At 37.2% G+C, this 12,674-nt stretch overlaps 1 protein-coding gene across 3 annotated transcripts in view; it reads left to right on the forward strand.

Annotated features, from left to right (window-relative positions):
- Positions 1-12,674, forward strand: part of thada (THADA, armadillo repeat containing) — a 107,800-nt gene that overhangs the window by 57,107 nt on the left and 38,019 nt on the right. For all 3 annotated transcript variants that reach the window (XM_023328038.1, XM_023328037.1, XM_023328036.1), the window contains one exon: positions 1,394-1,562. In XM_023328038.1, the coding sequence (XP_023183806.1) occupies positions 1,394-1,562 (169 nt within the window). The remainder of the gene's footprint in view (positions 1-1,393; positions 1,563-12,674) is intronic.

Here is a 12,674-nt window from a genome sequence, read left to right on the forward strand (position 1 = left end):
AATATTTTACAAACAGCATTTTGGATGAGCTTTGTTGATAGTAATTCAGTCTAGTTGAGTCCTAAACTCTGCCTTAAACTACAACTTTGGTCATTTAGTCCAGTGGTCCCCAACCCCCGGTCCGTGGACCAATTGGTACCGGGCCGCGCAAGAAATAATGAAATATTTCCATTTTATGTATTATTTGAGTCTGGAGGATCTTTTATTTTGAAAATCCTTTAACCAGATTCTCTTGGTTATGTCTTGCGCGCCAACATTGAGCCACAAGCAGCAAAATGAGTAAGAAACAGATCCGATTCTTTGGAAAGTTTCTTTATGAAGGGAAAAAGCCCAGAGAAGAGACAGGAGGATGGATTTATCCCAGCAGGCGATTCCCACATTCCAAGCTCTGCATGATATGGTGACCGAATGTTAATGAGGGAATGAAGCTTCAAACTGCTTCTCCACTAGAGACCAGGCACCCTGTGCATCAGCAACACTTCTGGTGTTATTGTCTCTCATCTCTCCCAGATGGACCGTCTGGTTGCAGAGAAACAAGCTCAGGGCTCCCATTAGTCGTTATCGTGAGTTAAAACTTTCACGAAAGTAAAATGTTCGTTTTTGTGGCGCATCTGTGTCTTATTTTGAAGGGATATGTAGGCGTTACCATAGCAACCAGAGTCAGAGAGCGTTAGGGCAGTGGAGAGACGAGGAGAGAGGAGTAGAGCTTGTGAGTTTTAGATCTGGTTCACACCGGCACAATTTTAATTTAGAAATATTTGGGCTAATAAATGGTGTTAAATGTAACTTTGTATTAGTCGGGGACTATAACATCCATTAAGGCCGAGGCAGCAGTCGCTTAAACGCAATGTTTTTGACCAATTTTGAGAAAAAAAAAAGCAGTAAAATCAGAAAAAATGTGGGGATCTGTTGATGTTGTGTGAATTTTGCAGATTTGTGAAAAACTGGAGGGAATAGTTGATGTAATATTAGAGGGCCGCATAAAAAACTACGGCGGGCCAGATTTGGCCCCCGGGCCTTGAGCTTGACATATGTGCTCTAGATGCTTGTTTCAAGTAAATAATTTCATAATATTAATGAAAAAGGTTTTGTTCCATTGGCAGAATATTTAACTTATAATAAGATATTTTCCCCATGTTATAAGTAAATTTATCTGCCAATTAAAACAAGCCTCCACATCTTACTAAAAAGTTGCTTTTAAGTTAGTGTTGTCTTATTTCAAGGTTGCAACAATATTTACATTAGAAACCAGACAAAAAATCATTGATAAGATTTTGTGTTTTTGCAGTGTAATTACAAAATTGACCTCAAGTTTCTGATCTTTTGCGATATCCGTCTCTGTTAAACAGATGCAATACGTTTCCATGACGTTGCCACCATGTTTGTTGTGCAGATGCAGTCGGTCGCCCGTGTACCGAACCAGAGAGATGGCGGCCCGGGCTCTCGTCCCGTTCGTGCTCGTCACCCAGATCCCGTCCACCGTCCGGACCTTACTGCAGGAACTCCCTCCAGAACCGGGACCCAACATCCAACAAAACCACATCCATGGCGCTCTGCTGCAGGTCTGCTCCCACACACCCACATCAACACAAACCAGTTCACTCATACTGGGAATATACATCGCTCACTGTAATCATAGGTTGTTTAAGCAACCGCAGGTTCTCAATTAGAGCTGAAATCAAAACTTCAATCATACGCCTGTCAGAGCTCTGCGTTTCAGTTTATGAGTCAGAGTTAGGTCAGCGCTGACAAGGACTCAAACTTCAGCCTGTGGGGTATTTACTCTCAAATTCAATTCAAAAGTACTTTATTGATGCCAAAGGGAAACTAAATGTCAGATTTTTCAAAGAGTTATTGTCGATAGTGATGGAAAGAAGGATTTCTTAGCGTTCTCGATAACTTTAACATGACAAGGAAATACAGCTGAGTGAGAGAATATCAGAAAATACAAACACTAAATATGTTTTTGATGGATGGTGGGGTTTTGGCTGAAACGATTAATCGGAGTAATTGTGATTAATTGATTATTGAAACAATTGTCAACTAAAAAACAGTGTAAAAACAACAGTAATTAAGCCAAAACTGTACACAAATATAAACACTTAAAAGAGATGTGAATCTTTCAGTGTTTAGCGTTTCCAATTTTTAGGTTCACGATTCGATTCAGAAGTGATTTTTTTTATTCAGAAACCAATTTTTTTATTCAAACTCTCTACAGGTTGTTTAAATTATGTGACTGAAAAGAAGAAAAAACAATGTCAACAAAAATATAACATTTATTTAAATGTATAAGGTTCTACTATATTTAAACTAAAATAAGTTTGTGTATAAAAGTCTTTAATTTATATTAGAAGTATTGGGTTAGCTTTGCTGCCTGAGTTCTTTTAAAACTAAAAACAATGATCACCTAATAGAGACGTGAAAACAGTTTCTTACCTCAGGTAAGATACTGACTGCTCAGATCTGACATTATAGAAAATCCCTTTAAAGACAGAATGTCTGCTGGTTCTACTGGGACAGAATCCACACAGAGCTTATCCAGACTGGGCGGTTATCTCAGGGTAAATACCCGTGTTTAGTTCTGTCACTGCACCCTGACTAAACACAACCAAACAGTCTGCCTGTAACATCAACACTGCCAGAGGAAAAGGGGCAGAGGGGGATTCCCAGAGCCTTGATGGGGGTTGGTGGGCGCGGCGCGGATCCGTACGCAGGGGTCGACTCAAAGAATGCAATCTGCAGCGGTTTCTTCAGGATGAGACGGAGTGTGCGCCGCTCGCTGGCGGTCAGGACTCCGGGGAGGTCCGCTGTGGGATGGAGGGGTTGCCTCATAAAAGCCTAGACGAGGTTTCAGGGGGAGAGTGGTTTTTAGTTTGTGTTGCTGTCATGGCTGCCACGTGTGGACGCTCCCCAGATGTCTCCCGATCTCGTCCTCCCTGGTTCATCGCCGTCTGTTTCTCCAACATGGATTTCTGATTGTTGTTCTTCTTCTGTATTGTGTTGTTGATCATTTATTGGGATAAATGCCTTACCATACGTGTGTTGCAATAAATTCCAACCAATGACAACCAATCAAGCATCAATAATCAGGGTTTCTGAAAAATCCTTACGTCTTAAATTCATCTATCTAAAACTAAGGCCTAAAAATGTCCTACATTTCTTCAAAAGAATGTAATTTGGTCTTAAATATGTTTATCACAAGTCTTAAATATGTGTAGGTTTTATTTTTTTTGGAGAAACTGCCTGGACAGAACAGTTTCAAGGGGTTGAGGCTACCGCTAACTAGCTGTTAATATTCCCAGCTTGCTAACTAGCTACAATCTAAGTAACAAAGATTAAAGATTTGATGCTTAGATTTCAGCAACCAAGCATCAATAAATCTTACATATGGATTTAAACAGAAAACAACCAATGTGTACAATAATAATAATAGTAATAATAATAATAATAATGATGGTGACCTGCTCTATAAGTGAGTCACATGGCACCCAGTTAGGAACTTATAATTTGTGATCTTTCATTTCCTGCTTTTCTGGGGTATAGATACTGTATGTACCAACATGTAAACCCATTAACAATCCGTTAAAATATGAATAAATAGCTTTGTTTCTGCATTCAGTAAGTGTTTCTTAAAATTAAATAACTACTGATCAGTCCCTCCAGGATTGTTTTTGTGTTTTTTTGCATTCAGTGGTTTTGTGATGCTAATTTAGAAATATTTGTAAGGAATTTATGCAATATCTGGGCTAATGTATGATGTTAAATGTGACTTTTTATTAATCATCGAATCAATCACGTACTATAACTTGACACCAAGTAAGACCGAGGCAGCAGCCACTTAAACCCAATGTTTTTGATCAATTTTGAGAAAATTTTGCACTAAAATCAAAGAAAATGTGGGAATTTGTTGATTTTGTGTGGATTTTGCGTATTTGTAAAAAACCGGAGGGCTTATTGATGTAATTTGGAGTCACATACAAAAATATGGCGGGCCAGATTTGGCCCATGAGCCTTGAGTTTGACATGTGCTCCAGATCTTGCTGTGACATGAGTGATAGAAGGCTGACTTTTGGAATCGTCTTTATGTAGAAATGAAGGTTAAGGTTTGACTCGCCCACATGTCGGGCCTCATCTCTAGTTTCTAGCTGTAATAACTGAAGCAGTGGGTGGAAAAGTGTATAAAATTCATGTTGCGATGCGGCCAAACTCACAGCAGCGCTGCTTTCAGTCACATTGTGTCAGATTGCATAAAGAGACTGAAATGCAATAAAAATCCTTCCAGCTCTTAAATTAACTATATTATACATCACATTTGACAGGAAAAGTTTCTCACCAATGTTTGAAAAGTGAGTTTTACCTTCTCCTGCTTAAATGATGGTGTTTATATGTGATGTAATGAAGCGGGAATTGCCATGGCGACCAGTAAACACAGTTCCCAACTTTGATGGGAATGTTAAATGTTTCCTGACATCAGTTCCATTTCTTCATGCCGTGAAAGGCAGGGATCACGTCTCTCCAGGATGGAATCGTCTCCTGGAATGGGAGCTGAGGAAGTAGGAAGCCTCTTTGTCCTTTCCTGTATCTCGTCTTCGCCGTGTTCGGGGCTTGTTACAGGAGAACCGCGACCCCGGCCACCTGTTTTCTAATTAAAAAGATGAAACAGGAGCTGCATGCTCATTTGAACCAAACTGTAATTTTCCAGTGATCATTTTTTGATGAAAAATAAAATAAAATTGTTCTTTTCTTTGTGTCTAAAACTAGATAAACAAATAGATAAATACCACATTTATCTATTTGTGACGTTTAAAACAATATTTCAGCTATGAGACACATTTGTGTCTTTTTTTTATTTGTTAAAACAATCATTGAAGTTCAATGTCAGTAAAGCGCGCCTCTTTCCATTATAGAGTTTGGATTCACTGGGACGCATCTTCTTTGCTTCAGTAAGGACATAAACTTATGAGCTGTAGTGATTCTGATGCCTGTAAGCCATGTGTAGACATTCATTTCCTTTTTCCTGCCAGCAAAAGCTCACTAGACTATTTATACATCTCATTGAGTCTTCTTATCTTTCTGTGTTATGCAGAAAGACGTCCCCTTGTGGCCCCTCAGGGTATTGCAGCCAGAAAAGCACTGGCTGTTTACTCTGAAGGTGAATTTCACTAAATGCAATGCTCTGGCAGCAAGCATGATGCCGCCACCCCCATCTTTGCCAGGGGTACAGTTTCAAAAGCTCTGACCTATTATATTTCCCTGAACAAGTTATGATGTGTCTATACAAAACATGTTCATTACACTTTTGTACAAAATCATTCTTAGATAATGACATTTTAGTCTGATCAGTTCTGCCTATTTTGAGTTGTTTTAGGGCCTCCTGTCACTTTAAATTAAAAAAAGCTGCAGCTGGCCGCAACCCCCCAACTTGACATTTTTGTTCACGCATGAAAATGGCTGCAAACAGATGAGCAATTAAACTACATGCATCTTTGAAAAGCATTACTAGAGCTTCCTGCACAATTAAAAAGAATGCAGCAAGTGCTTTGTTGTTGACTTGTTGGCAAGTCAACAACAAAGCACTTGTCTTTTCCAGCAGCCATTGTACAGCGCATACAGCGGTAAAACTAGCTGATCAAATGTGCTGGGGCTCTGCTTGGGTTGCTAGGTAACTGGCTGCACTTCACTGGGGTTGCTAGGTAACGGGCAGTGCCTGGTGATTTGTAACGTTACATTCCAGAGGTTTTTGAAACGGCTCATTTTCTATACACTAAAAAACATTAATTTACTGCCAAAACTTTGCTGCATTTCTTCTTTTTTAAGCGCTTGGTTGTTTTTAGAAGCAGTAGAAACCCAAATGGAAGCACAAAAAACATCCGAAATGTGAATTTTGTAAAATTGGTTTCTTTTAACTCCTCCAAACATAGTTCTTATCATTGCGGCCCTAATAAATCAAACTTTCTCTTCTGATCAATGTGCTCTATTTTATTTCTGAAAATAATTTGTTTCATGATTTGGACAGAAACCAGTAGGGACCTGATGGAGGATCTGAATGAATGAGTATACTTTATTAATCGCAAAGGGAAATTCACAAATCCAAAGGTATTTGTAGCTTCTGTCTTTGGGAGTCACTGTTGGAAAAACTCTTCAGTGTAGACACAACACTGTGTGCCTTGAGCTTGGCAGCTTTTTCATGCTGGTATTATTCATACACTACAAAAACACAAAATCTTAAGCATTTTCTGGTCTAGTTTCTAGTGAAAATATCTTAGTACACTTGAAATAAGACAAAACTAACTTACAAGCAACTTTCCAGCAGGATATATGAGCTTATATTATATCAATAATTTCTTGATATAGATGAAAAAGTTCTAGTTTTATTGGCAGATTATTTCACTTATAACATGGGAAATGTCTTGTTACAGGTTAAATAATCTGCCAGTTGAGCTGGTACATTTTTAAATCAATATTAAGGAATTATTTGCTTTAAAAAAAACCTATACATTGCTGAAAAGCTTCTTGTAGGTTAGTTTTGTCTTATTTCAAATGTACTAAGACATTTGCAGCAGAAACTAGATCTCAAAAAACTTGATAAGATTTTGTTTTTGCAGTGTAATGAGTGTCGCCTGACTGAAGATGCTAAACAACGCTTGAGCACAAGGATGAAAACAAACTAGGTCAGCGCTATCTGCTGACTGATGCATATCCAGACTATCAGGTCTGCAGGTAAAGACGATGAAGAGATGTTTGTGTTTGATATGCAGCCTCTGTCCCAGCAGCAGCAGCTGCTGGAGAAGCGACTGAAATTAGCAGCAGGCAGATAGAAGTCTGGACTACATGTGGAGAAGAGCATCTGACACACAGAGCCCCCGATCCGGCAGATAGCGACCTGCATTTTTACTGTCTGAAATCCTCTGCTGGATGTTTGCAGTGTGTGTGTGTGTGTGTGTGAGGACGCGGTGTTTAGCCTTGGGACCCGTCTAGCGCGGGGCACCACGGTTCGCCGTGTGTGTTTTTGTGTAACAGGTAGCAGATGTTTTTGCTCGGGGGGGAGAAGTTACTTCCTCTGTCACTGTCAGCGAACAACTGTTAGTGGGCCAAGTGGGAATCTGGGAACCATCACAGCTACTGCGCCGCGCCTTACCTCCCTGCTGACTTTCACATACACTTTATGAATCGGCTGGAAAACGCGTCACCCTGGTTACGGTCTGGGTTTCCCTCAGATCCTGGGCTTCTGCTGGTTTTTCTACATTAGGGAGCTGACATCGACTTTGAATTTTAATACAATACTTTGTGGTACTGTCGTGATAAATGATAAAAATGACATTTAATTCTTTATTTTTAGGTAAGTGTAGGAGAGACTGGGATCTAGCTGAATCCCTGATCATTCATTTAGCTTCTTTGTAAAAATCCTTCTTTTTAAATGTGGACGCTGACATTAGCAATACTAATTACTAATTGCTGCAACATGTTTGGCATTGAGATGCTCAGGGTTTCCCCCAGGAATCTACCTAAGCCCATAGCAAGGAAGTCACCGAGTTTTTGAGTTAAAAAATGTTTAAAGTTGAGAGGAAATTTGGAAATATCTCAACGTAATTATGTTATTGGATTATATTAACAATTAGCATTAACATAAATAAATATATTTTTTTGCACTTCAGTTATTTCACCCTAATTAAAGTGTCATAATATTTTTTGATCCTTTACCCGTCCTTTACTTGTCACTTTATTCGCTGATGTTTTTAGCATGTGGAGCGGTAAATACAGGCTTTGTTTGTTTGAATAAAAAAACATTGTGTTCACATAATTACCATACTATGTTACTATAGTGCTTCTCAACATGGAGTTTTTTTAACCCGTCTTTGCTATCACTATTACTGTATAAAAAAAACAACTTTGTTTATTTTAAATAAACATAAAACTCTTAGCCTGGCGGAGACGAAAGTAAAGCCAGGTGGCCCGCCAGGCTTATAATACACCATGCAAAAACACAAGATCCTACCAAGTATTTTTGGTCTAGTTTCTAATGCAAATATCTTAGTACTCTTGAAATAAGACAAAACTAACTTACAAGTAACTTTTCAGTAAGTTATATGAGCTTGTTTTAAGTAAATAATTCATTAATATTTATTTTTAAAGTTCTAGTTCCACTGGCAGATTATTCACTTATAACATGGGGAAAATATTTTGTTATACTTTAAATAATCTGCCAGTGGAACTAGAACTTTATCATCAATATTAAGGAGTTATTTACTTAAAACAAGCATTTTTATTTTGCTGAAAAGTTACTTGTAAACTAAGATATTTGCACTAGAAATTAAACACCCTTGGCAAGATTTAGTGTTTTTAGGCTTGAATAGATTTGCTGATCGGCTAACTCCTTTTAGCACAACTTCCACACAACAACAGTCTTTTCCAGCGTCCACTCAGACTGTTTTTTGAATCTGAAATTACCCACCATTGATCCAAAAGAAGGGGCTTTTGCTGTTGTTTACGTCAGAATTATGGACGTACCACATACGAAGGTCCCGGCTCGGGACTTTCATATGTTGAAGCCAATTAATTGGATTAAGATTCTCAACACGTTAAAATCAGTGCAATTAATTAACCAAAATTAAAATATACTTTATACCCAACAGCAAAGTAAAGCAGGATGTATCTTCACAGGTTTATTTCCCCAGACTGTTTAGTTTCGCCCTTCCTCATGAAAACAACCGCCTGTGGCTTCAAAGCAGGGATGCCCAAAGTCGGTCCGCGTGGGCCGGCATCCTGCATGTTTTAGTTCTCTTTTAGTTCTTTTGCCCTCTCTCATGCAAAAGTAGTTAGATGCCTCGTTATGAAACAAGGCGTACAGAATGTCTTGATTCTTGTCATATTTAGCATTGCGGTGGCTGGTTTAATGCACCTGGATCAAATGATGGCTCGTTAGAAGGCCTAAGAAGAACACTGACATGCTGAAAAGGTTGTTGGTGTCACTAGGGAGAGAACAAAAAGGTGCAGGACGCCGGCCTGCGAGGACTGACTTTGGGCAACCCTGCTTTAAAGCTAGCTTAGACGCTACATTCACACCCATGTGCACATGCAGATGTAAAGCAGCATGACGTTGTGTCTGGAGGACAAACTAAGCTTTGTGTCAGAACGCGTCTGCATTCGCTTTATTTTCTTTTATATTTAGCTCATCTTTATTGGGATCCATTTTTGCCTAATTGGGCGCGTCTGCAATTTGCGTCTCCGTGTCTGCTTTTAACGTCGATTCATGCGTCTCTTTGTGCATGTGTTTTACTGGACGGAGTTCTGGATTGCAGTGCAATTATTTGCACTTGCTCCTTCTGTGTGTGAGCTTGGCGTATAAAGGGCGCACTCTCGCTGCAGCGTGTGGTCAGTCTGTGGTTGCGGCAGTGGGAGGGACGGCAGGGCAGGCTGATAACAGAGTCTGAATGGACCTCACATCCACCACCACTATTTTTGCCGGTCCCAAAAGCAGAGAGGAAGGCTTGCTACAACACACGCAAGAAAAAAAGCCCTCTCTCATGCAAAAGTAGTTAGATGCCTCGTTATGAAACAAGGCGTACAGAATGTCTTGATTCTTGTCATATTTAGCACTGCGGTGGCTGGGGTTTCCGGTTCAACACAAAAAATATGCAAACCGAAGCTATAACAGCGGCAGGTGTTTTTAGCCACTGTTATGAGATATAATAATTAACAACAAGGAGCTAAATTAGGTCAATATTAAATTAAATGAAAACTCAAACACCATTTAAACAGATCACCCTCCAATGAGGGAAATGTCATATGAGTTTAAATCATTATATATGAATCATATGACTTCTGTTTCAAGTACTCAGCGTACAGACAAATACAAATATACCGACTTAAATAAGAATAAAGGAGCAGTACACTGCAAAAACACAAAATATTACTAAGTATATTTGGTCTAGTTTCTATTGCCAATATCATAGGACACTCCATATTCCTTTATTTAAAGGAATATATCCTTAAAATAAGGCAAAACTAACAAGACTTTTCAGTGACAGGAGTTGGTTTTTAGTCAATCGTTCCTCCATATTCATAAAAACTTTATTATTTCACTTAGAACATGGGGAAAATGTTGGTTTAAGTGAAATAATCTAACAGTGGATCTGTTAGATTTTTATTGCTTATGTATTAAAACAAGCCCCTATATCTTCTGACAACTTACTTGAAAGTTAGTTTTGACTTATGTCAAATGCACTAAGATGTTTGCAAAAGAAACTGGACCGACAATATTTGGTAAAATTTTGTTTTTGCAGTGTATGTTTTCAAAGCAGGAGAAAACTTTTTTCTATATTATTATTATTAATATTTTTTTCGCTCGTGATTAACTTGTCAAGAGTAATGTCACCAAGGAGTCATATTAACAAAAGAGAGAAGACATGCTAACGTTAGCATTTTGGCTAACTAGCTTGTTTTAAGCCAATAATTCCTTAATATTGAAGAAAAAAATACTGGTTCCTTTTCCAGATTATTTCACTAATAACAAGACATTATTCCCATGTTATAAATGTAATAATCTGACATTGAAATTAGAACTTTTTCTTCAATATTAAGGCATTATTGACGTAAAACAATCTGCTATATCTTACTGAAAATTTACTTGTAGGTTATTTTTGTCTTAGTTCAAGTGTACTGAGGTATTTGCACTAGAAAATAACTTGGTAAGATTTTATGTTTTGATGGTGTATTTAAATGTATTTGCAGATAATTTTTCTTTGTACAATTGAAAGATTATTGTAAGGATGAGAGTTTATGTAATTCAAACTGTACAACTCCTATTATCCAATCTGATTGCACAAAGATTATCCAATCTTTGTGCAATCAGATTGGATAATAGGAGTTGTACAGGAGTTGTACAAAGATTATCCAAAGATTGGATAATCTTTGTGCAATCACTACCTAAAATATGTAAAATATGTCACTACATATTTTAAGGATTTACCTCTGCTGTTTGGGTGATTATTGCTTCCAGCTAATTAAAAGTCAACATTTAGCTTAGAAGACTAAGATACTAAATCAAACCAATAAAGAAATATTATGACATGACAAACCTTATGGGGATTTCAGGAGCCATATCATCTGCTGGTGTTTCTCTAGGACTTCCTGTCCACAGTGCTAAAATAGAATACAAACAGCATTTATTGTCCCACAAAGGGGAAATTCTGGAGTAAAAGTACCAATTCCTGCTTTACTGCAGTGCAGATGAACTGGAGGCTGCTATTTAAGCAGCCTTGGTTTTTTTCTTTTGGTTTTTTGTCATATGTACATTTGAAGACCAAAATTATTCAAACAACAGGCTAATTTTAGGTTATATTCAAGGAGGTGCTTTTATTATTATTCCATTTTGGTGTGAACATAGTTAAAGGTAGAAGAGGAAAGATTCATTTTTGATGTGAATATATATACAGTACAGACCAAAAGTTTGGACACACCTTTTAATTCAATGAGTTTCTGTATTTTCGTGACTATTGACATTGTAGATTCACACTGAAGGCATCAAAACTATGAATAACACATGTGGAAATATGCACTAAACAAAAAAGTGTAAAACAACAGAAAATACCCCTTATATTCTAGTTTCTTCAAAGTAGCAACCTTTTGCTGTGATTACTGCTTTGCACACACTCTGCATTTTCTTGATGAGCTTCAAGAGGTAGTCACCTGAAATGGTTTTCACTTCATAGGTGTGCCCTGTCAGGTTAATAAGTGGGATTTATTGCCTTATAAATAGTCATGAAAATAAAGAAAACCCACTGAATTAGAAGGTGTGTCCAAACTTTTGGTCTGTACTGTATATATATACATACTGCTCCACAAATAAGACAAACATCAGAACTATTGTGGTGCGAAGTCTAGTTTAAGTGAGTATATAAAGAAGGAATGTTGAACTTTAACAAATTTACATAGAGGATATTTTACAGTATAATACAGCAGTTGTTTGTTTGAGACCTAAATTCTTGTTTATCTCTTTAATAAAAAGAGTGTTTGGTTCTAACATGACTCAGCAAGTTATTATTTCTTGTATGACAGTCATTGATATTAATATTATAGAGATACGTACCAATACTTACAGTTATATTTAACAAATAATAATATAATTGGTAAATTAATTTGTTTCAGTAAACATGTTTTATTGTTTATTTATACATAGACAGGTGTTTTAAAGCTGTTATTTGTGTTAATAATAAAAACAACACATTTAAGATTAGAATAATACATAAAACCAATAAAAAATATATTTTTAACACATGAATATGGGCTTAATGAAAAGTAAGTTTAATAGTTGCTTAAAGGTTCACTTCAAGAAGGTGCTTTTAATCTGAAAAACAAGCTTCATTTGAACACGTTTTCAAATTTTACTGAATATCACTACTTGTCCAAATCGTTAAATAATTCACAAGTGGGTATATAGAATTTAATAAGAGGAAGTTGATATATGTTGGACTTTTGGGTCATTTTTCATCAGATGATAATAGAAACCTGTGGACCAGGTTAAATAAATTTAATATGTTGGAGAAAAAGCACGTTTTATTAATCTAATTATTTCAATGTAAAAAGTCACGATTTGCTTGGAATAATTAGCATTTAACTGAGATTTATTTGGAGATGTATGGATTTTATGGCTAAACAAACATTTTTATGGCAAT

Source organism: Xiphophorus maculatus, chromosome 22, assembly GCF_002775205.1.
Source record: "Xiphophorus maculatus strain JP 163 A chromosome 22, X_maculatus-5.0-male, whole genome shotgun sequence".
In the NCBI taxonomy this organism is placed as follows: Eukaryota; Metazoa; Chordata; class Actinopteri; order Cyprinodontiformes; family Poeciliidae; genus Xiphophorus; species Xiphophorus maculatus.